Here is a 26,727-nt window from a genome sequence, read left to right as displayed (position 1 = left end):
GGTGGGTAAATGTTCAACAACCTTGCAAGCTGTGACAAGGACTTTAAAATGGAAGTGCTGAGCTCCAGTTCAGAGCAAAACGAGTTTTTGGAACAACGCTGTATCAAACAAATTTAAGAAGAACCTCACCTTTGCACAGAGCTGCAAGCCAATTCCAGATGTCGACAACTGATATAGACTCCACCGGCTTTATCAAATCTCATCATTTAAATGGCATCACTCTCTTCCCACCCACTCTGCACAGTATTTTATTTTAGTACTAAACGACAAGGAAAGCCTAACTGTGCACATCATAACTAGGTCATGCTTGGAAGGAAGAAAAAATGTTAAAATGCTAATGTTGGTTTACTTTTTAATTTATTCTGAGAAAGATTTGTTTAGAAAATGCACTGGAGCAATCGGAGTTAGCAGTTTGTGGTTTTATGCTATCTGGACAATCAGAGCATCATAGAAATGAGGGCTGGAAGGGAGCTCAGGAGGTCACATCTAGTCCAACCCCCTGCTCCAAGCAGGACCAGACAATGCTGGAAATCCTTTTCAGCAATGTAACTCAGGGCTTGGGCACACCACATGTTCATCACAGCGTAAAAAAAGGAATGGGCTTACATCAGTGAAGGTCTGTACACTGCAACTCACCTTATTCTGCTACAGCATTACTTGAGAAAAACTAGGGGTAGAACTACACTGGTGCCAGAACTGTTTGCCCACCATCTATTTTGGGGTAACTTTGTTCTAGACCAGTGATTCTCACCTGGTGCATCGTGAGACCCATTTAAGGGCACCACATGAGCAACGTTAGCACTGTTAGGTGTGCAAACGTGATTCACAAGATCAACCCAGACATTTCAAAACAGGAACCTATAGTGTCAAAAACATTCGGACCTTTTCTGGTCTGAGTTCTTTGTAACAGAAGAATTGCTCTCACTTTTCCATAGTCCAAAAATGAGTAAAAATATCTTCAGAACTGGGATGCTGCCAAATACAGAAAAATTATGGAAGGGTGCCTTGAATCTAAAAAGGTTAAGAACCACTGCTCTAGGCAACAGACTTATTTCCCACACCCCTGCCCCCGGCCAATGAAGTACAGTAGCAAGAGCCTTTTGGTGCATTTCCCCAAATATAGCTGCTTTGTCTCTCCACATTACATCATATTTTAGTTCAGTGTACACCACCACCAGTATGAATGTGTCATGTGCTAAGCCTCAGAAAAAAGGTGATGCATGAAGAAGTAGCTGGTATGGGGGAACAGTGGAAAACGGGAGGGGAAGGATACCACCTCTCCAGTGATCAGGACACCAAGTCAGGGAATTCCCTCTCAGACTGGAACATGTGACAAAAGAACGGCAAGTGTTGACAAACATACCCACAAAGTACAGATTTTTGATGGCAGCATGGATGTTAACATCCTATTCGCACACACTGGAACTGGATTAGTTACTGCAGTATTATATACTATTTAATTAGGCCCACATCTAGGTTTTGTAAAAGAAGCTTTTACAAAATAATACAACGGAAACCTAAAAAGCAAGCATTCCCTTGGCGTACTTGCAAAGCAACCAATGTTACTGGCTTATATAACCAAATATACAACCAAATATACTGGCTTAGTATACAACCTGCAAGTGAACTTGATTCCCAATTTTATGATACAAAGGAAGTAAAACATAAAATGGAAGTGTAGAGTTAAAAGTTTTCTGCTCTAATAACTTATTAGCAGGGATCTTCATTTTCTTTGATGTAAAAATAAATCCTCAATTATCTGTTAAAGAAAGTAACCCCAAACCCACATTTTTCCATGATTAAAATGAAACAGCACTGTATATTAGTGGCGTTTCATTTAAATCACAGAAAAATGTGGATTTGGGATTTTCTTTTTTAACCGAAAATTGGTGATTTTTTTAAATAAAAAAAAAACAGGATCTCTGCTTATTAGTAACTCCTTAACATAGCCTATTATTTTAACCTGACAATATTCCCTTAAGCATGGTTGTAAGAGTGTGGCATATGCTGCTTTCAGGAGGCTGGAAATCACTCACGTTCAACGATATGGGTCTTCTTCAGAGGTGTGTTTATATTTATGGGGTTGTCTCACTTTACACAACAGCCACCAAATGACTGAACCCCATCAGAGACCAGCGCCCTACAGAGTATTGCTCTAGGCATTTTTACTATTGCATCAGAAAACACAGATCAGATGTTTTCTCTGATGTACAAAGACCTGCACATTTTCATCCTGCCAGGAGTCAGGGCAGCAGACAGACAAGCCCCCAGCTGGCCCCTGTTGAAGTGATGCATGGCACTTCTCTGTGGACGCTCAGCAAGATGGGTGTTCCCTCTGTCCAGCCCCAGGGCTCTGGATTCCTAGTCCTGGCTCTTGATTGCTTGCTTCTACGTCTTGGTCCTTGATTCCTAGACCTGGCTCCTGGTTCCACCTCCGAGTTTCCTGCTTTGGTTCCTAATACTTGGTTCCTTGTTTCCTAGTCTCATTCCCACTGCCCCTCCAGCTCCCACCTGCATCTCTGCTTAACCCCTAGTACTGCAACCTCTTCAGCTCTTGGGCTCCCAACTCTGAACCCCCTACACTGGTGTCCTTATTCCCAAACCCCAACCTCCCATATGTGGGTCAGCCTGCAATGTATCCCAATGATAAAAGCACTTGCCTCTTCTAGTCCTAACATTACTGCTTCTGCCACACTCTCAGGCACAGTTGCTGCTACAGAGATGCTAGTATTTTCTAAATCAGACCCACCCCCCCAACTTCATCCAAATTACACAGCAGGAAAAACACTGCTTTGAAAACAGAGTGCTGAAAACAGCTCTTTGTTTGCACTGAGTAATAACCTGGTTAAACATGGAGAGTGACAAAGCCATGCTGTGCTGGTACAATGGCTAGAGAAAGCACACTTGCATCTTATACTGGCTCCACAATGCCTCTTTGAAAGATGCTCCTTCATCTTACTTGTTAGCATTTGCATAAGTTGGCATTTATTTTTCAGTCCTAAGACTGTATGCAGTTTACAAATACTGCTCTACATTTTCTGAACTGCTGTAGTCCATTAACTCAGAATTAAATAATATAGGATGCTCCTAAGAGAAGGTATAAACTTGGCTCCTTTTTTTCTTACAACAGAATCAGCATCATACAGGATAGTAATGGAAATTACTCCTAAGCAACCTGACAGGATATTACAGAATGAAAGCACTTACCTAGCAATAAATTAGCTACTTCTTTATTAGACTAGCTTTTTCCATTTCAAGTCTCTAATTTAAACTGACTCTTCTTTTCATGCCTTAACACTACTGCGTGTTGTATTAAACTAACACTACCAGGGAAACATTACAACCCGTCAGGCAGAGCAGCAGACCAGGCTCCTGCTCCTGTGTTATTTCTGTCCGACTGTGGCACAAGGCAAGTTAAATATATCTGAGAAAAGTTTAAAGCAGTGAGGGCCAACATTTTTGGCAGGCAGGTCACAAGTTAGCCTCAGACCCTCCCCATGTTTCCCTCCTACCCCCCTCCCGATCTACTGCTCTGCTTTCTGCCCCCTCCCCAATCTGCTGCTGCGCCGCTTGCCTCCTCCCATCCACTGCATGGCACAGGGTGGCCACCCTTTAAACCAAAGATGGTTATTTTGCAGCAACTGAGGTTCTTCAAGATGCAGTGGAAGATGGGTGCCACTCTTGGTCCATATGCAGTCAGCATGCACAAGTCTGGATTTCTTTCGACCAGCGCTGTCTGATCATCCCATGCCTGTGCTGCAGCTATTCCTGCAACCCCACCCCTGAGAGCAGATTGAGCCCAACATTCCCTTCACTAATACAGAAGCGTAGGATTTCTTTATCATACAACAAAAGAACGTGCCAGTAGGGCTGTAAACGGTTAAATAATGATTATATTTATACTGTTTACCATTTAGTGACCTCTGGCAGGAATGCCCTGGGCCCCTTCTGTCCTCACCATGCTCCTGGCACCATGAGGGCCCCAAGTGGCTAGCGGGGAGTCGTGGGTAGGGGGTGGTGAGCACAGGCGAGCTACTAGGGGGCTCTGTCCAGATGTGGAGCCATGGCTTCCCTCCGCTCCCACGTGTAGGGACTGGGGCTGTAGACCTGCCCTGTGCCTGGATGCCGCTGCCACAGGGAGGGTTGGTGGGAGGAAGGTGCCGCCCCCTTACCACACAAGGGTCAGACAGGGCCTTCCCCCAACAGAAGCGAGACTCCCAGCGTTGCTGAGGGTGGCACAGCATGGATCCTGGACAGAGCATTATGGCTACAACAGCAGACTCCCAAGCTGGGGCTGCTGCACCGCGCTACCTTAGGGCCACATTCACTGCACCAGGAGCCGGTGACAATCCCTCAGACCCGGTGTCTCCTGCTCCAGCTGCCGTGGTGCTGCAGTGGCACAAGCACGCCGGGAGGTGCAGGGAGCCTGCTGCCCTGCCCAGGACCCAATGCTGCAGAGAGGCCAGGCAGGCCCACTGTGGGGCCGGGAGTCTTGCTGCTGCAGTGGAAAGGCCCAGCACCTTCCATCCTCCCTCCCTGTGGCGGCAGGATCCAGGCATAGGAAAAGGCTGCAGTCCTGGCTCTGTCCACAGACCCAGCCCCTGCCCATGGGGAAGGGAAGCCGCAGCTCTGCAGCTGGGCAGCATCCCTTTGGGGATCAGCCGCACCTGCCACCCCCTCCCTGCGGCTCTCTGCAAGTCACATGGGGCCCACACAGTGCCGAGTGCACGATGAAGACATAAGGGGCTGGGGCCTTTCCTGCCAGAGGTCACTAAGCTGATGGTTCACCATTTAACCAATATAAATGGAGACAGTTAAACTAGTAATTTTAAAAACGATATCTGCATTCCTACCTGCAGCACTTCTAGGCTGGCAGAGCTATACTAGGAATCTGCTCTTGTAGAAATGAGGTTTATCCTATCAAGAGACTTTTTCTGCCAATATAATTTAAATCGGTTCCCCAAACAGACTAAGATTTACAAGTGAAAGGGTTCCCCCGCCCCAACCTTTGGGAAACACATGAACTGCTTCATACATAATACTGAACCTGTTCTATGGAGGAATGTGGGCAGAAGCATGAAGATATATTTGTTTTCATGAAAAGTTGCATCCAGGTGACCTGCCACGAAGCCTTCAATCTTTTTTATCCTTCAGTCTAATAACTGGCTCAAAAAAAGGAAGGGGGGGGTAGAATCTATTAATATTATATTTTGAGGTTTCAAGAGAAAAGAGACTCCCAAGCTGGAAAAAAAATCCAGAATAAAACCCTGAAGGAATTCAGACATTGAAAGGTGAGAAAATAAAGCATGGTCCCCAATAAGCAGGAGACATGCAGAAATTGGATATAGATGTTTGTTGGACTATGAGAAAAATTCTGAATATTTGGATGACTGCAAATAGTCCAATGCTGCTATAGTGCTGAGATGGGCATTGTCAAGGGAAGGGGCCTGTGGCGACAGCCCAAATACAAAACCTCCTATTACTTAGTGTCATAGAAGTGAATGCAGTCGAGGCTTTCCTGCTTTGGACTGGACCGTCTGAACTTCAGTCAAATGGTTTCAAATCCAGACTATCAAACTGGGATCAAGGTATGGTTTGCGATCAATATTTAGAAGGACCATGTGGGGGCAGAGCAGAAAAGGGTCACCAACTAGAGTTACTGTGATCATAAATCAAACTTCCTGTCTCAGTTCCCCCAGAAACCTAGGTATCATCACCCAGACTGGGGGAAAAGGCATACATCAAGTCCCAGAGTCCAGGGGACAAAAGAGGTATGTCAGGAAGCCCAAACTACAGCCCTCTCTCATGCGTGGCATTTTTTTTTTTTGATCTGTGACAAACAAGTACATTCCTGCCCCTATCAGAGACAGGCCTACTTCTTACACCCTGCACGCTGGGCTTGTGCCCAAGAGAACTATAAGCCTCCCTCAATTAGGGAGGCCACCAGGAGCCTAACAGACTTCTTGGGACAACCAAGAGAAAACAGGGATGGGAGGGATGGTCACAGGTTCATAACAAGGGAGCCAAGTGGGGAAACCAAACAGAGCACACCGGCCAGCACCCATGGGTGCGTCCAGACAAGCACACGTGCAGTTTGGAGCACTGAGGACCCGTCTGCGGCACTGCAAACTGCACATGCAGGCATTTGCTATGCTCCTAATTTGCAACACGGGGGTTGACACCAGGAGATCCCAGTGTCAAAAAACACGTGTGCACTGCCCGAAACCAGAGCCTGGCCAGCCAGAGCCAAGCTCCAGCCGCTGGCCAGACTCTGCACGCTTGGCTCGCCACTGATGGACCCCCAGGACCAGAGGTAAATCCCCAGCCTCCCCTCCCCTACCTGGAGTAACTTGCCACACGCCAGAGTGCATGTCGAGGGGAGATCCCCAGGAACAACTAGCAGCGGCACAAATATGTGCTGCTGGTAGTCGTCTCTGGGAAATGCACGTTCTCACTTGTGGGGACGTGACCTATGAGTCCAAAGAGCCTGTGGACACTGCCCAGTGAAACTATGCCCAGAGATGTGCATGGAGGAGTGACAGGAAAACACCCTGCTTCTCACCCCCCCAGTTGGAGACAGGATAGAGGGCTAAATGGACCACTGGTCTGACCCAGTATGGCACTTCTTATGTGCTGAGCAACCAACCTGTGCTGTGGGTGTCAAAGCTGCGTATGGACTCCCAAAACTAAACAAGTGGGAACACATAAACTAAGTAATAAAATACCCCATACATCCTTTGTTAAATGGAAGATGGGAGAGATGGAAGTAGAAAGAGAAAGAAGCAAATATAGAGAAGAAGATAATAAATTTATTTTATAGGGACATGGGGGGAAAAGCAGCTGGGAAATGAAAAGTTGGAGGAGAGTAGACTTTTAAACATGTCTGACCTAAGCTGTCAGGATGTCATATCAGCAGCACTTGGTGATCCTTGAAGCCAGGCGTCAGCAACCTTCTAGCAACAGGCGGGCAAATTAAGGCAGATCAGTTCCAGGGCAGGCCAGTGTTTGCAACCCTGCTACTACTGTCACCCCAGCTTTGCAGGCCAGATGTAATCTCTTGGTAGGCCACATCCAGCCTGTAGGCTCTATGTTGCCAACCCCTGATCTAAGCCATAACCACCAACTTTCTCAGAGACAACTTGAAAGCTGTTCAGTATTCTAAAATTAACTTTTATAAAAGAAAGTAGCTTAAAAGTGGGCTGCAGGGCAACAAACTGATTTTGAAACAGCAGCTGGGTTGGAGATTATTTTTATTCCTTTGGCCTTTCAAAAACTGAAGTGCAAATGTTATCCAGGGAACTAAGCTATATGCAATAAAAATACAGTAAAGATAAGAGAACAGCAAATTACTGAGCAGCATTTTAATATTAATATGCCATTCTTGAGAGTAGCATCTTACTACACTTCTGTAGCAGTTACAGGTACTCAAACTTTAGGTTCAAGTCTCAAAACACATCTTAGACTGGTATCAATTTTACCTTAGGGAAAGGCTGGTCCACTCCACCAAATAATCAAAAGAGTCACCTTACCTCTGCAGGGTCTCTCTTTGGTGACAGTGTACAGGTCAATGTGTTTTCACCCATGTTGTATGGATACTGCTTTAGGAAGCAGTACATAGATTTAGCTGACTCAGGACTATCGAGCTGAAGAATTGCCTTTAAAAAACACAAACCCATACTTTATTCTCCAGGTATTGTTTTGGTTTTAAGCATTAACTAAGTAACAATTATTGTTCAAGTCTGATTTATTTAGCTGAGACCTCGAACAGAGGTTTACCAAATAAAGTTGCTATAACATCAGACTCATGTTCCCATTTTTACAAGTATTTCTAGAATATGTTCTATTTATTCATTAAAAAAAAAAAAAATAAGGTATTTTTCTGATAGGACACCAAAGGGATTCCAAATCTGAACAAAGGATGTAACTTCTTTTTAAAAGGATTACGTTAAAGATCTTTCTCCTTCCTGAGCTGATGTTTAAAATGGTCTTTGGGAGTGATAAAGAGCAACAGCACCAAATTTGGGTGGACCCACTTTTCTTCCCCAAGTGTATGTGCAAGATTCTGACTCTTTAGTTTCACTATGATATTGCCCTAATACCCTTCTTTCAGGGCTGGAGGAAATGCATTAACATGAGTGAACTATCATTATGCTGGTGCATAAAGAAAGGAAGTACATCTGACTATCCTCAACAGAGCAAAGCAATAAAGTCCATCAAATGTATTAAAAAAAAAAAAAAAGTTCCTCTCCATTCGTTCAGTAATAATGACTTCAGTGGTTACCTATAATAATAGGTATAAGAATTTCAGATAAAAATGGTGATATTAAGCAGACAGTAACCCTTTAAAAGCTGCTCCAGCTAAAAACATTTTTTTCCGGACAGGTCTCACATTTCTGCTCCTAAGCATGAATGATCGGTGTTTCTCTGATGGAATCGCTTTCTGTCAGAAAACTCTGATTCAATGGAACTGATGCTCAACAAGATTTTTTTGAAAACCCAGAAGCATCCAGCTTGCTCCATATCCTTGTCTGACAACAGGATTTATTTCACTTTCTTATTTTAATTTTAAAAATGACTAAGAACAGCTGCTACTAAAATATTAAAAATTAAAAAAATACAAAGGGTCAACATCAAAACATTATTTCAAGACATCAATATGTAGCATTCTGAATTTCTCCAACCAATTCTTATTCTACAGGATATTTTAACATCCCCACCTTGTATTCTTAAATAGATTTTTTTCCCCCAACATTTCAAATTAATTCGTGTAATAGGCATTCTTAGCTTCTAGCACCTCTATTTCCAAGGCTCATACTTGGAAGAGTATCTATCTATAAGAACGTAAGATTCTCCAGAGCCTGTCAAAATTCTTCCAATAGGACGGGAACAAGTTACAAAACCTTTTCTCCAGCAAGCAGAATATGCTAGCACCAGTGAGAAGCAAAGGCCCATATTTTAGTCTTCAAACATTGACCTCTCAAATAGCAGCACATCTTTGGTTTTAGCAGATCATCAGATCAGGTGACATGACCTTTTCCTCCCCCACTTCTGCCTTCAGATGAAGGGCCTCACACATCGAGAACAGTATTTACCTTCTTTTTATTTTTCAACACAATATAGTGATCCACTTTCCCAAATCGAAGTCCCACACAGACGACTTCAAGTTCTGTGTATCCGTCATCTGGTAAGTTACCAAGATGCACAAACTGATTATGTAGGGTTTCTGTATTTTCCTAAGTACGGGAAAGAAAAATAGAAAAACTGAAATGATGAATTAATAAATTGAACTGGCAAGCAAAGAAAGTCATGTGAAAATCCTCTGGATATAACTGAGATAATATCCATATACCCGGGGGGGGGGGGGGGGGCGTTGGTTGCCAATATACTGCCAGAGATGCTTTCATCATCACTAATGATGGGGACTCCAGCGCAAAAGGATACAAAAAGGTCTTTTGATGGCAGGTAAGGTTTTACAGAACTCATCTGGTATTAAAATGGACAGATGACATTGATAACATAATGGGCAATACCAGGAGTACTCCTAACAAGCAATTTTAGCACTGAGTGATTTATGCAGTACCAGAAAGGAAGATCCTTATTAGACACAATGACCAGTATCTGGAGGGATATTGCTGGAACCCTTTTTTGGGAGTCTTGAGCTATTAACATCTCAAAGACTTGAAAGGATTTATGTCTTTTTAAAAGCAGAAGAAACCTGAGGGAGACCCTTTGTCTTTTCTTCCTATCACACACATTTTTACTAGAGGTGGAAGACAAGTCTTTTTACAAGCACGAGCAGACAGATCATTCTTTGATGAGCGCTCTGGTGTTTCTAACCCAACAAACAAGGAAGAGACACGCATGGCTCTCTCCAAAAGCAGCCTTTTTAGTTAAGATTGCAGAGATCTCTAAAAAACACAGTGTATTGAAAACATCTTTCTGCCACATGCTTCTCAGCCAGATACAGCAAGCATGTCTGCATTGTATGCTAACATCCCCAGGCAGCTGCTCCCGAGTGCACAAGAGACAGGTGTTGTGAGTGTAGCTGCATGGGGATATCCCTGGAGATGCTTCACTGCTGGTGCATATAAATGAGAGCAGGTGGCCAAAGGCATGCTCTCCTCTCTGAGAATAACAAGAACACAAAGTATATATACTCAATGTACCTCTGATACGTCCATCATCTAAAGATATTATTACCTCTCACATCAATCTTTGAAGCCTGGAGACATGCCAATTTAAACTCAGTTCCAAAAACTTAGACACCAAGTAAAGATAATTTCCTCAAAGGGAGAAAGGAAGTGACATCACTTCTGTATCAACTTATTCAGTCTCTAGCTATCTACAGACAGTGAAGAATACACAGTGCACAGTTAGAAACACTGCAACTTCTGACTGCTACAGACAATGAGAAGGATTTGGGGGAAAGTGGCATGGCCAAGGCCTTTATTTTCTTTTTGGGGGCACAGGAGGACATCCTGGGTGAAGACACAATCCCAAAGGATGCTGCAACTAAAAAAAATAACCTAGGAGGCACTGAACATGAATATGCATTAACAGTAGGAAAAAAGATGGATAAGTGCTTAAAAAGTGTTGACCTTGAGAGCCAAGCATGCTACAACTCTAATAAGGTTTGAAGAGGACGAGTATTTGCAAACAGAATGAAAGAGGTTCTCCTAGGACTCTTGGTGAATGTCTAATACCTGCATTCACACACTCTGCATCTAAGTTAAGGGCACAGAATCATAGAACCAAAACGGGACCTGTAAGATCATTAAATCCAGTCCCCTGCTGTGGGCAGGAAGTTATTGGGCTCAGATGAGCTCGACAAGGTGCCTGTCCAGGCATGCTTACCCACTGCTCTCCTCCCTCTTTGATTGTGTTTTATGTGGTTTCCTGACTGACTACAATGGACTTCTGATTACACAATAAGTGTAAAACATAAAGGAGTACAAAAAAGTAAAAAAAGACTTTTGCTTAAAAATATCAAAATGAAAATAAAACATCATGAAAAAAAGTGTTTACACAAATTTAAGTAGCTCTGATAATGCTCAACCTAACTTTTGTGAAACGTAAAATTATGAAAATGACTACATTTGTACTCCGTTTTTAAAGAAGTGTGTACATTACCTTACTGTTGGTATCTTTAATCATAGAAATAAATATAGCTTCCTAAAAAGAAAAGGAATATGGGTTAAAACTTATAAACTTTAAAAAAAAAAATGGTTGGCAAGTTAAAGAATCCCATTGACTCTACCAATAACTTTTTCAGATTGTGTTTTGATATTTTAAAACAGGCAGCAACATTTCTGAAGATCATTTTAGATTGGTATTGCACCCCCCCACACCCAAAAAAATTATTTCATTATGAACTTTGCATTCTTGTTACAAGAACAAGATGTTTGCAATTCTGTTCACTGAAATGCTTGAAAAGGGAGTAACAAAAAATACTGGGAAAATACCAGGCTTCAAGTCTAAAAATGAGACACTCAAAGAAGTAGTGTTAGATAGCCTGGATAAAAAGATCTGCAAGGAAAAGAGGGCAGAGACATGGCAAATAGGCTACCACTAGACTCAGACAGCAAGATCCAAATGAATATTAAGTATAGAGAGGTTATCTAGAATAGGGACACAGGCTGGCAGGAAAGAAGGATAAAGTGATTTTAATTAAGCTAACTATTCTATTTTTAGTATAAGTTTTGAATAAGATTCACTAACCTCATCTTTTATGTTCTTGTATTCAGGCACCATATTAATGCAGAGCTGATTCCCTTCCACAGACATTGGGAAACAGGTATAAAATTTAACCATGGAATCTGCAGATTTTCTATTGATTTCCAGATATGCCTTTTAAACGGAAAAAAAAGAGCTTAAGCGTCCTGCCAAGCACGTTATGAAAGCAAAACTGCCCCCTCCTCTGACTTATTGTATCTGTACGTTTCACAAATATCTCAAAGGGCTTATTTAGATTATGTTAATCTATTGGCCATTTAAAAACAAAAACAAATGAGAATACCTTTTTATGAGAAGATAAAATTAAAACATCTTTCAGTCCTCCAAATGGCTTTGCTAGATTGGAAACTTCCTCAACAGAATACCCTTTTTCAGGCAAGTTTGAAATAAGAACTACACACATATCATCAAGATCCTGCAAACAAACAGAGGTACAGATATTCACTCACTTTACCAGTGGTGTAAATCCAAATTGCTAGATATCTTTTTTGCTCTTTACCTTAAAAGTACATTCTTCGCCAGATAAAAGCTATATTGAACTGCATAGTTTAATAGCAGTAATTTCAGGAATAAACGCACATAGGAATACTGTAATTATCTGAAAGCAAGCATTACAAACCCAGAAAATGTCAAAGTTAAGATTAAACAAAAAAGAAATACATGTGTGTTAGATTATGGAAATACAAAACAATAAAGAAGGAGTTTCAGGTATGATGAACTGACATGGAAGAAAGCACAAGAGAACAGGGAAAATGCTCTACACCAGTGATTCTCAATCATGATGCTGCAGCACCCTGGGGTGATGCAAGATGATTTTCAGGATACAACACAGTATTTGCACTGTTAGATGTACAAATAGTGCAACATACTTGAAGACAGGCTACAGATATAGGTGGACCTTGACAGGCTGGCAAACTGAGCAGATCGGAATCTGATGAAGTTCAACATCGAGAAATGTAAAGTGCTGCACCTCAGGACGAACCCCCAACACACCTACAGGCTTGGCGGCACCAAACTGACTAGCAGCACAAATGAAAGAGACCTGGGGGGTAATAGCAGACCACAGTATGAACATGAGCTGGCAGTGCGATGCTGTAGCCAGCAGGGCAATTAATACTGTGGCATGCATCAATCGATGCATCTCCAGCAAAACCAAGGAGGTGCTTCTTCTGCTCCGCTCAGCACCAGTGAGACCACAGCTGGAGTACAGTGTCCTGTTCTGGGCACCACACTTTAACAAGGATGTGGACAACCCAATGAGAGTCCAAAGAGCCACCCACATGATCAGTCTTACACAGTAAGTCACGTGAGGAAAGACTGAGGGATCTGGGACTCTTCAACCTGAGTAAAAGAAGGCTGGGAGGGGACCTGGTAGCATGTTACCGCTACACTAGGGGAGTACATCAAGGGCTCGGTGAGCAACTGTTCACTAGGGCACCCAAGGGGAAAACCAGGAGTAATGGCCACAAACTCCTGCAAGACCGATTCAGGCTCAACTTAAGAAAAATTTCTTCACAGTCAGGGTGTCCAGACTGGATTAAGCTCCCTCCAGTGGTGGTGCAATCACTTATCCTGGAAATCTTCAAGAGGAGACTGGACAGTCACCTTGCTGAGGTCACCTGACCCCAGTCGTCTTTCCTGCTTGGTGCAGGGGGGCTGGACCCGATGATCTTCCGAGGTCTCTTCCAGCCCCTTACAATCTATGAAACACCTACAGGTGCGTTACAAAATAAACCCAAAGATTTCAAATATGAAACCAGAGTGTTAAAAAAACGAGTCTAATTTGTACATCTGCCTCTCCCCAACATGGTCTAATTTTGGGAGGTCCTGTATATATGTATAAATAGATCTGCTTTAGCCTCTTTTCACTAACACTGAACTTGACCTTGTTTCCCAGATTCAAGAAACATTTTTGGGCTGAACATGAAAAACTAACCGTGCTGGCTGGCTCAGGTGGTTCTTCTTTCTTTGTAGTCTCTGCAGTAGCTTCTTTAACAAAGAGAGAGAGAGAGAGGGAGCTTTAAGTTAGCAACTTTCTTAAGCTACCATGAAAGCGTGTTTATAAATCTATGAAATGCCTATCAAAATATTCTCATGAAAATGCTTGTTGCTTAACTGTGTCAAATTAAATGTGAAATTATTATCCTAAAGTTTTAGGATTTCATTTTTCTAGTCTGATCTGGTTTTTCCATAACACAAAATCACAATTGTCACACCTCAACTATAAACGTAATTGTATTTGCATCAGTGCACTCTAGGAAAAGTTAAAAAAAAAAATCTCAAAAGCAGATGAATACTTAATAAAAGCAAAGAGCAAAGAATAGAAGGGAACTCCAATTAAATATAAAGGCATGCAGGCACGTTTAGAGAAAGCCTCCCTTAGGCTCCTGGCACATGTTAGCATAATGGCATGACTGGGATCTGAGGAACTTTATCTCCCACCCCCAAAACTGTCATGCATGGCAGGATGCCCAATTTCTGGGATGGGGCATCCAATTCCCCAGATCCCAACTGTACCACTGCTGGTCCAGGACTGTCCCCAGCCTGATCCTGAGGACTGGGCAAAGACTGGCTATTTCCTGGACCCCAGGGAGTCACAAACTGATTAGAACTTCAGTGATAAGATGCATTGCAAAAAGGGCCAATTTAGATTTGTAAACTGCGGAACTGAGATTAAATGAGTTGGTGACTGTGTTGGAAACAGAATATGTAGAAACCCTTCCTCCTTTGTTCTAACCGCATGTAAATAAATCTCTCGTGTTGCACTGGATGCACAGATGAGAAGTGCTGGACAAGTGTAAGTACTACGCAAACCAAAGACGTTCATATTTTTATTTCGTTCCTCCCCACACCCATTGATGTAGAAGTGTTACAGTCTAATCCGTGAACCTACCTGAAGCATTTTCCTTCTTGATACTTTCAGCTGGCTTCATTTCAATACTGACTTTGGCTTCAAGATTTTCTGCATGAAAATCATAATCATAGAAAGTTAGGGCTGAAGGGACGTCAGGCGGTCGCATCTAGTTCAACCCCCTGCCCCAAGCAGGACCAGCCCCGACAACATCATCCCAGCCAAGGCTTTGTCTAGCCCAGTTTTAAAGATCTACAAAGATGGAGCGTCCACCACCTCTCTGGGTAACCTGTTCCAGTGTTTTACTACCCTCCTAGTGATAAAATATTCTTCTTTAGTTTGGAAAAAAAAAACAGACCAGCTTATGACCAAACTAGAAAATAGACAGATTTACCTTTGTTGGTAATGGTCTCCTTTGACTTATCCGATTCTGCCACGACTACTGGAGATTGAACAATTTGCTCTAAAAGAAAAAAAAACCCCAAACAAACGAGGCAGATAAATATTGATGTCATAAAATAAAATAATTAGATGATGTTAGAAGGCAAAACCTACCTGGCATAGCTGCGGGTTTACTTGTTTCTTTGGGGTTGGTCTCTGCTGCCGCCTTTATCTCCGCAGCTTTCTTGCCCTCCACCACCTTCTTTGTCTCCACAACTTTCTTGCCCTCTTCAGGCTTCTTTGCTTCTGCAGCTTTCTTACCCTCTCCAGGCTTCTTTGCTTCTGCAATTTTCTTGCCTTCCCCAGGCTTCTTTGCTTCTGCAATTTTCATACCCTCTCCAGGCTTCTTTGCTTCTGCAGTTTTCTTGCCCTCTCCAGGCTTGCCCTCCCCAGGCTTCTTTGCTTCTGCAATTTTCATACCCTCTCCAGGCTTCTTTGCTTCTGCAATTTTCTTGCCCTCTCCAGGCTTGCCCTCCCCAGGCTTCTTTGCTTCTGCAATTTTTTTGCCTTCTCCAGGCTTCTTTGCTTCTGCAATTTTCTTACCCTCTACAATCTTACCCTCTGCAGCTTTCTTCTTAGGTTCCCCATGCTTCTTCTCGTGACCTACAGACTTCTTTGGATCAACAGTTTTCTTTTCATTATATTTTACTGCATTAGGAAAAAAGAGAACACACTGCTTATTATTTCAACACATTTAACCTGGCTAGTTTACAAACAAAAACAGAATCTAATATGGCTCCTGCAGGATGGTTAATCCAAGGACCAACTGCCCAGTCCTTCAGACTAGCAGTCAGCAAAGTTTTCCAGCAGTGAGCCAGAGCAACCAAGCTCGAATACAAGGGGGAACTGGTGCTAGGAAACGGACACTACTGTTTCTCCTTCCTGTTGCTTCTTCCTGCTGCCTGGGCAAAGCAACCAGCTACACCCCTCTGGGGCAAGCCCCACTCTGCTGCTGAAACCCCAGCTCCACAGACCAGATCCAATAGCTCCAAAGACCAGAACCAGAGGCCCTGCTACGCCAAACCATCTTTTCTCCCTTCCTTGGGCAGAGCACAGGTTCATTTTAATTAAAATGGCCAAGATGAACATGAGCCACCAATGCAATGCCGCAGCTGGTAAAGCAAAGCAGACGCTGGCTTACATCCATAGATGCTTCAAGTAAATCTCAGGATGTCATCCTCCTGTTGTACTCGGCCTTGATGAGGCTTCAGCTGGAGTCCTACATCCAGTTCTGGGCTCCACAATTCAGGAAGGATGTGGAAAAGCTTGAGAGACTCCAGAAGAGAGCCACATGCATGATCAGAGGGCAGGAGAATAGAGGCTGAGAGCTACAGGACTCTTCAGCCTGGAAAAGCGCAGGCTCAGGGGTGACCTGATGGCCACCTATAAGTACATACAGGGATCTGGAGGAACGCCTGTTCACCAGAGCGCCCCAAAGGGTGACAAGGTTGAACGGTCACAAACTCCTCCAAGACTGTTTTAGGCTGGACATAAGGAAAAAACTTCTTTACTGTCCGAGCCCACAAGGCCTGGAATAGACTCCCCCCAAGAGGTGGCACCTACTCTGGACTCCTTTAAGAAGCGTTTGGATGCTTATCTTGCTGGGATCCTTTGACCCCAGCTGACTTTCTGCCCTTGGGGCAGGGGGCTGGACTCGCTGATAACCCAAGGTCCCTTCCAGCCCTAATGTCTATGAAATCTATGAAAACGTAGGAAAAAGGACTTGATCTTTCTTTATGCTGATATACTGCCAAACTCTATACATGTTCAATAATCATTAGGCCTCGCATTTTGAGGCCAGAGTCAGTTTGTGAAGCAGGATTCTTCATTTGTTACACGTGCTTTACTGAGAAACAGGACAAATTCCTTGCTTACGGACAGCCTTATGGCAAAAAGGAGTCTTAAAACCTGCAGATTTGAATTTTCAGGACAGATACTGTTCGTGCTAGATGCTGCAAAACCTGGCCAATTAGCAATTATTTCCTCCAACCCATTAGATAATGTGATGGAAATAAACAGCACGCAAAAAAGATCAGTATTAACCTCTAACACTAAGTAGTAAACAAAACAGAACATGTAGCTTGCCAAGAAATACTATTTTCACCTTATTTCAGTAGCAGAACCTGCAATATCAGGTGTCTATTCTCACTGTTTTCTCCTTTTGGGATGAAAAGGCAGGCTCCTTATAAGAGTATATCACCACTTGCAGTGCAGGCTCATTCCAGATTCTAGGGCAGAGGAGCTATGGCTGAAAGTGAATGACCTGGATCCTACTCCAGCTTCCCGACGTAAATGTCCTGCTGTCTGCGGAGGCCACCTTCCCTCACTGCTCTTGTGGGCAAAGACTAAACCTTCCTGAATCTGTAAGTAGGTCTATCCAGGATGGCATTACCATATTAAAACAACTGCCACAGCCACGTCTGGGGCATGGCACAAGCAGACAAGAGGGAAGGCTCTGGAAAAAAGGTCAAGATTCACTGCCTTAGAGCTTAAGCACTTCTGCTTTAGAAGCAAAGTCTTCTGTGAATATTTTCTCAAGAATCCAAGTGCTCATTCTCTGTCAAGCTTGAAGGTCTATTGCTTGCTGGCACCATGTTTCCTACCTACTTCTTGTTTACTTAATTATTTAAAAACTTGCGCGCTTAAATTGTACAGCCTTGACTGGGATGCTATAATTGGGGCCGGTCCTGCTTGGAGCAGGGGATTGGACTAGATGTGACCTCCTGAGGTCCCTTCCAACCCTAATTTTCTATGAGTCGAAAAGCAAGCCATTAACAATATTCACATTATAATGCATTTTGAATCCCACAAGAGTCCCAAGTACATTACCAACGAAGGCCAGATAGGAATCACTTCATCCATGACTGATCTACACCCACTTCTGACAAATAATGAAATGAGACAAGGGCTTTTGGTGGTACCTTTTACTGGCCCAACCATATAGTGGAGGGAAAATCTGGACAAGCTTTCAGGCATAAAGCAGCCTTCCTTATGAACAGTTAGGACAGGAAAGGCCAACCTGAGACACATATGCCATGCATGTGGGATGCACAGCCTGTGTGCCACGTGGCAGATTATGGAGGGTGCTGGCACTACAGTAGCAGATAGGGCAAGGAGCAGAAAGCAAAGCAAGCAAGACAGCAAGTAGAGGAAGATGACGAGAACGATGCTCAGGCCCTGGACAGACTTATATGCCCAAGACCCCGCACACCCCTAAGAATGGCTCTGCCTATTAAACACGATGGAAGACAAGGAAACAAGGACAAATACAGACAGGAGAATTTCTATACATAAAATGCAATGATTAGTCAGGAAAGGTTACTGCAATTAAAATCTTGGGTCATAAGAAAGCATTATGGTTTTGTTTGGGGTTTGTTTGTTTGTTTAGCTACCATGAATTGTTAGAAACTTAAATCTACAACTCAAGTGAAAGAGTTCCCCGAGCAGCACGGTTCCATGCCAGGGCAGTGGATTCAGTGATGCTTCAAGGGCAGACACACCAACTGAATTATCAGCAACACATACTTCAAGCACCTTAGCAGTATTCACATTCAACACCATCGCTGCTTTTATCAAGTCACATCTTTCATTGAATGCTGACATCGCTCTGCACCTGCCCCAACAACTCTCCATCAAATTTACAGACCTATGAGGATCCCTTTTCCTCACACACTGGACACTCCGATTTTCCCCAGCTGGTTTTGAGGGAAAATGCACAAGCTATACATATAAACAAATACAATAAAAACCAACTCCCTCCCAAAAGAGGTGGTGGGAAGGAATTACCAGATAAAGAATGCCTAGAACTCACCTGTAGTAGTTTTAGTTATCTTGACGGTAGTCTTGTTTCCATCTTTTCTAATAGGAGAAAGAAAGAAAGAAGCTGAGAAATGACTGGTGGGTTTTGTAATAGTTAAAACAATCTGACGAATATAAAAATATTAGCAAGAAAAAATGATTTTCAGGCATTACTGTTTCAAAGAATCCCTAGCAGGGAGGTACTTATGCATGTATATTAACACTTACTTTGTATTTGGGGGAGCTTTTTTCACATTCTCTGGTGTCTTCTTTATGGTTACTTTTACCTTTAATTTACAGGAAAAAAAATAAGAAAAACCCTTATGTTATTTAAGTCTTTTCTATTGCTACATAGGCCCTTTCCAGAGCATAAAAGCTTATTAAATCTATCCACCAACAGCCATTTTTAGCCATAATTAAGCAACAAAAACTGCAACTAAAGAACTGGCTATTTTAAAAATACAAAATTGTACATTTAGACTAATCTCCTCTAAAGAAAGAAAGCATAGTAAGCTTAAATTACCAAGAATATATATCGTTTTCAACATTAATTTTGTAAATCAAGCTACCTTAAAAAAACAACAAAGCATTTCTCTCCTCTTCAACATCCGACTTACCGGAACAGAAGCAGGTTTTGGTTTTTCTGCTACATTTATTTTCACGCGTCTCCCATTTACCACGACTGGCACCGTTTCACCATATTTCACAGCCGCTATCACTGCCTCTTTGTAGTTCATTTCTAAGAAGGCCTAAAAGAAATTAAAAGTTATGGCTTTTTCTATTTTAATTATTTGCCCTAATGTTGAAAACTGAAACCCACTGGTGCTTTTTTAGCAGATCTGTTCACACCACATGATTCACAATCTGGAAGGTCAGAGTTAACATACCAAGCTCTTGCAAAATGATCCATAGGATATTACATATCTAGAACCAATCAGGACACTTTAGGGAAGTGGTTCTCAACATTTTTGGACTCAAGTGTGCCCTTGTTGTGAAGGCGGCTACCAGCATCCTGAGCTGCACTGGCAGGACCATTGCCAGCAGATGCAGGGAAGTGATTCTTCCCTACATTCAGCACTGGGGAGGCCATATCTGCAGTCTTGTGTCCAGCTATGGCCCCCCCCACTACAGAAAGGATGTGGACACATTGGAAAGAATCCAGTGAAGGGCAACAGAAACGGTTTGGTAGCCAGGGCACATGACTGGTGAGGAGAGAGTGAGGGAACTGGGCTGATTTAGTCTAGAAAAGAGAAGACTAAGGGGGATTGAAGAGCAGCCTTCAACTACCTGCAGGGGGGTTGCAGAAAGGATGGAGCTGGGCTGTTCTAAGTGGCGGATGACAGAACAAGGAGCAATGGGCTCAAGTTGCAGCAAGGGAAGTTGAGGTTGGATATTAGGAATAACTTTCTCACAAGAAGGGTGGTGAAGTTCTAGAACAGCTAGACAAAACCTTGGCTGGGATGATGTAGTTGGGGCTGGTCCTGCTTTGAGCAGGGGGTTGGACTAGATGTGACCTCCTCAGGTCCCTTCCAACCCTCCTTGTCTGTGATTCTATGATTCAAAGCACACCTCCATAACTTTTGTGATTTGGAATGTCACCCAATTTGAAAAGCTAGGTTTAGATATTATAGTGCTTACCTCCTTGCTGGAATGCTAGGCAGTAGGGGTGGAAAATTATTCAGGCAGAAACAAGCCTAAGCCTGTGCTTATCCGATTAATTTATCTGCTTATTTCCTCGCATGTCAGGGCACCCTTCAAGGAATTTGGCAGCATACCAAGGTGCCCTGGCACACTGGTTGAGAATGACTGCCTTAAGATAATAATACTTAGGGGCATAGACTTGCTAGTGTGCGTAGTTTTCCACAATGAACAAAGCAATGTACATTTCTGTGTGTCGATAGGCATCTTGGAACATAACTTACCTCATTCCTAGAACGAAGCACCAGGAGGTCACTAACTTTACCAAATGGCTGGACAATTTTTTTAATGTCTTGATCTGAAAAGCCATCATCTGGTAAATCAGAGATATGAAGAACTGTTCCACAACTCAGAAGTTTATCTCTCAGCAGCTGTAAATAGAAAACCAACCCATCCATAAGTCACTGTTATTAACAACAGAATTGTTATTACAGCCCTCCAAATTCCAACCCAATCAACTGTCGAGTTAAATGATGGATGGCTTCCTTCATTATTTATATTGCTATTATTTTACAATTAAACTGTATTAATACTAATACTCCCACCAAGGCTATAACTGCATTCTTTTAAAATTACCTTTTAAAGCTTTTAGCGTAGTATAAGACCACAGCATAGTATAACATCAGCCCTATAACTTATTTGCATATATTAAGACTAACAGTTTTTAGTCTTCTGATTTTAAGAAGTGGAAGGGGCTGCACAGGTTCACAGATGTCATTCAGTTTCCTTAACAGATTATACCAGTGGTTCCAAACCATGGCACCACAAAACCTTTTCAGAGATGCTGCCAGATGAAACTGTTCCATGCACCTTGTGCAGAGCCAGATGGGGAAGGGCTGCAGAAGGAGTTAACTGGAAAAAAAAAAAATAATGCGGGTAGGAGTAGGTATTTTTGCCGCAGCCCTTTCTGGTCCAGCCCTCCATGCTCCTTGAAGAAGTGGGCAGTTGCACCTGGCAGAGGTTGTTCTTCCAGGCTGCCAACAGGGCTGCACAAGGAAGGCTGCAGCAAGAGCTCCCGATCCTTCCTGCAGTTGTTTTATGAGATAACTCTAAAGCAGGCAGCAGCACCAGCTCCTGCTTCAGCCCTTCTTGATCCAGTTCTGTATGAGGCATGCAGGGTAGTTTCACCTGGCTGTAGTGGCAGCAGGACCATGCCTGAGAACCACTGAGATAAGCTGAAGCAGTATAATAGCTGTCCTCAACCAGGACACAGCCAAATTCAGAAGAGGGAAGGGGCTCCTTGAATCTAAAAAGGCTGAGAACTACTGGGCTATAGAAGCTTGACCTTTTTTCTGTCATACACTTAACAACTGGAAGCGATTTGCTTTCAGCAGCATGACTGATTGCACCCCAACACAACTACACAGTGGTAAGTAAGAGCAAATAAATTAGCCTTTGGCTAGGTCCCCACAAATTAAATAGAGGGCTCGGTGGTTAAGCACTGGACTAAAACTTGGGAGACATGAATTCAATCCTGCCATAGATTTCCCATACAACTAGAAACAAGTCTCTCAGAACCCTACATGTAAAATAGGGAAAGTACTTTCTGCCTCCTGCCCTTGTTACCTATCTCCTGTTTAGACTGTGAGCTGTTCTGTACAGCAGCATTTCTCAACCTGTGGCTCGCGACCCAAAAGTGCGTCACAAGAATATACAAAAGGGTTGCGAACAAATGATAAAAATGCATTCTCCTTTAAAAGGAGAAAAGCATGGGAAACCGTGGCTTTTCCCTTGCAGGATGACAGAGTTCCAGCCTTCAAGGGGCTGCTTGGGGCCCACCATGTCCCCCACACAACCCTGTCCCATGCACCCACCCCGTGCCCCACACACTGGGGGGCTGGGACCTGGGGCAGTGGCAGCAGGTCGAGACCGAGGAGCACTGGGTCGGGACCAGCCATCGATATTTACAAATGGGTCCTGGTACAAAAAAAGTTGAGAACCACTGTCCTCCAGTGTGTACAAGCAACTGTTTAGTATGATGGAGTCCTCAACTTGGATGTCTCTCAACACTATTGTAATATACTGTATTTACTCAATTAGATGAGGATTTTTCCACCCATTTAACATGGAGGGGAACCCTTGCCTTACAGCTAAACACAAGACAGCGGAGTTGGGGGAGAGGAGCAGTGTTGCAAGCAGCTACTGTGGCTCCGATCCTGATCCAGGGCAGGGACTGCAGCTGGTGCTGCCTGCCCCGACCCTGCTGTCTCCGAGCATCCTGCCACTTCCCACACAGCCCCGTCCCTGCTGCCTCCCCACATGCCACCTTTCTCTCTCTCCTCCCCTCTACCGCACTCCTTACCTTTGCTCCACACCTGGCAGGCTCCATCCCAGAGGCAGCCTAGGGCACAGAGCATGGCTCCAGCCTGGTCCCATAGCAGTGGCATGCATCTGGCACTGCTGTTCCTCCAGCCCAGCTCAGCAGCATCGGCTCCATGCTGCTGTGGGGCTGGAGTCATGCTCTGTGTTCCCAAGCTGCAACAGGGACAGAGCTTGCTGGCACAGAGCATAGCGTGGAGGGGGAGAGTTTGGGTTGGGGAGTGAGCCTGAGGCTGCAGGTAGTAGAAGTAGCAAGGAGGGAAACGGGAGGGGGAATCAGGGCAACCTGAGGCTATCTGCCCCACTGCTTCCACAGTGCCTGTCCCCTACCACCTGCCCCATTACTGCCTCCCCTGCAACCTACCCTACCACATTCTCCCCTTACTGCCTTTCCCACTGCTTGGGACAAATTTCAGATGATCCTCCAACAATCAGATTCCATACCTAGAAAGTTATAATAAATTTATAAGTTTTCTATGGTACAATTCAATTATTGGGGGGGTTGTTTTACATGTAGGATTGTCTTGTATTTGGGTAAATACAGTAAGTCACCACTATTAATAGTAAGAACTGTAACAAGCACAACAGAAATGCCTATTAATTAGTCAGTGCTGCACTGTTCTTATCTCTGAATAATGCTGGAAAAGAGAATTCAGACTAGAAAAGCAGTGAAGTCAGAGATCAGAACCTGTCTATATCTGCTGAGTAATTTTCAGTTTTCAACTCATCCTTGTAGGATTGCCCATCAAATTTACCTGAAAAATAAGTAAATACAGAGTAGTCCAGTCCCAGGACTGAAAAAAGGCTGTTCGGATTACATTTGGGTAAAATGTGCATGATTTTCACTCAGTGCACAGAGTGGTGGTCTTAGCCCCAAAACTGACCCGCTTCCCTCATTTTCAAGTCGACCTTTAGCAGCTGCTTTCTGTTCATTCTTTCTGGCACAATTAAACAGGATACAGCAAGTTCAAAGTAGATAGTTACCATGTCAGGTCCCCTTACATATGTTACCAGTATGTAATACAGTTACTATGGAGCTAACTGGACTAAACTACAAGGCAGAGATTAAGAATGAAAGATACTGTTGCCCAAAACCACCATCCAGATGAAGGATATTGGCTACAACGTAAATAACCATGAACAAACCAGAACTGACAGTGCCTTTACAATTAAAGAAATTATGCACTTAATATGGTGTGCCTGCACATGGAGTACACTGTAACTCCATTTACACAGCAATCTGTACAGAACCAGCAAACCAACTGTTTAAAGGGAATAGTTTCACCACTCCCCTTCTCCTCCCCCCAATTAACCTTAAAAAGGAAATATATACTTTTCAAAATCACAGTGAAAATATTAAGACCATACCCTGTTATAAGGAACAGGGCGAGGATCGCTGGTTCCACCAGGTGCATTTTCCCCATCGACATCCATCCCCGTCCTTTCTGACATCTCAGCGGTTCCAGACTTCATTTTAGAGGCAGCTGAGCTGGGCAGAGAACATAAGTCTTTCTTCAAAGTCTTCTGAGAACCAGAAGCAGTTGGTGGTTTTTTCATATTTCCAGGCATCTTCCCTATTTCTGACAGTCCTCTAGGAAGTGGCATTTTTCCCATCCCCGAGCATCCTTGTCCAGCTGCTTGAAACGATTTGTGCTTATTAAACTCTGCAACACAATCAAGTCCCAAACTTTTTACTACAGCCTCCAAAGCCGCCCTTCTGTCTAGGGGAAAAAAGGATTCAAGTTTGCTGGCATGCATTATGTTTGCACCTCGCTCTTATCTGAAAAAGCGCCACCACCATCTTCGTTTGAAGAGACCCTAGCCCTTGCTCAGGTTGCTGTAGTGGCTTCTTACAAAAGACAAATCCTTGAACAGCTCTATAATGCGAGGTATCACAGCTTTCACTTCAGAGAACCAATGGTGACGTGGAAACCTCTGATTGCCAATGTGACATTTTTAACACCGATAAACATGTGCGTGTGTGTCTAGAGAGAAATCCTAGTAGTCTGCGCATAAAATGATAGTTTAATTTTAGGTGGACTGGCAATATACTTACTAATCCTTTCATTATGTCTATAAAAACACATACACTATTGATCCATCTGCTGAGGTTTATCTGGAAGCCTATTATTATATGCATTCTCTCCTATTTCCCCTGTTGTATCCAAGCACAATTAGATTGCAATGGCAAGCTGGAAAACCAGCTATATAAAAAGTGCCAGAAAATTTTAGTGTGCTTCTTTGCTGCTACTAAATAGGATCTTTCTCCTACACAAAGTGATGACCAAATGCAGTGTCAAAAAAATATTAAAATGCCTAAGAAGCAACAAGCAAAACTGGAGCTGCAAGAAACACAATGCTGAACAAAACCTGCTAGCCCGTATGAAAGAAAAGGTGATAGAGTGCTAAAAGAAAGGTTGTAAGGTAAAACACATTCTGTTAAAAATATTTTAAACATTTTAAACTAACAACAGGGGGAGGGGGCCCTAAGCCGTACTTTTTGCCATTAACGTTACCTATTAGCTTTTTCCAATGCATTCAGTTGGTATAATGAAAGTAGGAAAGAGCCAGTTTCCTTTTCTAAATGTATGTAGTTGTACAAGGCTGCAATATTTGCATTGCAAACAGTGAAAGGAAAAAATTACAAGTTCCAAAAACTGTTCTCATTGGAATTTAAAAAACTGTACTCACACCTCAATGTCATCAACATCAATGATCAGTGATGATGCTGATGACATTGACCTAATAGCTGGAACTACAAAAGAGCTTACGGAAATAACAGAAAGGCTGCACAAGGCTACAAAGTGATATGGAATGGAAATTAGGGCGGAGAAGAGCAAAGTAATGATAATATCAGCCAACAGCAATGATGATGCATCAGTAAAAATTGGTAATAAGCTAGAAAAAGTAACACACTTTAAATACCTTGAAGCAACCATCACAGAAGATGCTACATCAGAAAAAGTAGTAAGAACAAGAATAGCTATCGCCATTGGACAAGAAATTCTGGACTAGCAGCAACATCACAATGAAAATGAAACTCCACCTACTATATGGAAGGGTGTGGGCAGTGGGGTCCCACAGGGCTCGGTCCTTGGACCGATACTCTTTAATGTCTTCATCAGTGACTTGGACGAGGGAGTCAAATGTACTCTGTCCAAGTTTGCAGATGACACAAAGCTATGGGGAGAAGTGGACACGCCGGAGGGCAGGGAACAGCTGCAGGCAGACCTGGGCAGGTTGGACAAGTGGGCAGAAAACAACAGGATGCAGTTCAACAAGGAGAAATGCAAAGTGCTGCACCTAGGGAGGAAAAATGTCCAGCACACCTACAGCCTAGGGAATGACCTGCTGGGTGGCACGGAAGTGGAAAGGGATCTTGGAGTCCTAGTGGACTCCTAGATGAACGTGAGCCGGCAGTGTGACGAAGCCATCAGAAAAGCCAGAGGCACTTTATCGTGCATCAGCAGATGCATGATGAATAGATCCAAGGAGGTGATACTTCCCCTCTATCGGGCGCTGGTCAGACCACAGTTGGAGTACTGCGTGCAATTCTGGGCGCCACACTTCAAGAGGGATGTGGATAACCTGGAGAGGGTCCAGAGAAGGGCCACTCATATGGTTAAGGGCCTGCAGGCCAAGCCCTATGAGGAGAGACTAGAGAAACTGGACCTTTACAGCCTCTGCAAGAGAAGGTTGAGAGGTGACCTTGTGGCTGCCTATAAGTTCATCACGGGGGCACAGAAGGGAATTGGTGAGTATCTATTCACCAAGGCGCCCCTGGGGGTTACAAGAAACAATGGCCACAAGCTAGCAGAGAGCAGATTTAGATTGGACATTAGGAAGAACTTCTTCACAGTTCGAGTGGCCAAGGTCTGGAACGGGCT

At 43.4% G+C, this 26,727-nt stretch overlaps 1 protein-coding gene across 4 annotated transcripts in view; it reads right to left on the bottom strand.

The window, feature by feature from the left end:
* Window positions 1–26,727, bottom strand: part of ZNF638 (zinc finger protein 638) — a 109,349-nt gene that overhangs the window by 21,953 nt on the left and 60,669 nt on the right. For all 4 annotated transcript variants that reach the window (XM_059721410.1, XM_059721409.1, XM_014597106.3 and 1 more), the window contains 14 exons: window positions 24,209–24,504; window positions 20,746–20,892; window positions 19,441–19,572; window positions 19,052–19,110; window positions 18,837–18,883; window positions 15,140–15,673; window positions 14,979–15,047; window positions 14,627–14,695; window positions 13,670–13,722; window positions 12,017–12,148; window positions 11,719–11,847; window positions 11,131–11,172; window positions 9,093–9,233; window positions 7,530–7,655 (listed from right to left, as the gene is read on the bottom strand). In XM_059721410.1, coding sequence (XP_059577393.1) covers window positions 7,530–7,655; window positions 9,093–9,233; window positions 11,131–11,172; window positions 11,719–11,847; window positions 12,017–12,148; window positions 13,670–13,722; window positions 14,627–14,695; window positions 14,979–15,047; window positions 15,140–15,673; window positions 18,837–18,883; window positions 19,052–19,110; window positions 19,441–19,572; window positions 20,746–20,892; window positions 24,209–24,504 — 1,976 coding nt within the window. The remainder of the gene's footprint in view (window positions 1–7,529; window positions 7,656–9,092; window positions 9,234–11,130; window positions 11,173–11,718; window positions 11,848–12,016; window positions 12,149–13,669; window positions 13,723–14,626; window positions 14,696–14,978; window positions 15,048–15,139; window positions 15,674–18,836; window positions 18,884–19,051; window positions 19,111–19,440; window positions 19,573–20,745; window positions 20,893–24,208; window positions 24,505–26,727) is intronic.

Source organism: Alligator mississippiensis, chromosome 2 (assembly GCF_030867095.1).
Source record: "Alligator mississippiensis isolate rAllMis1 chromosome 2, rAllMis1, whole genome shotgun sequence".
NCBI classification, from domain to species: domain Eukaryota; kingdom Metazoa; phylum Chordata; order Crocodylia; family Alligatoridae; genus Alligator; species Alligator mississippiensis.
The sequence above is the reverse complement of the archived record's forward strand: the minus strand, read 5'-3'. Positions and strand labels throughout refer to the sequence as shown.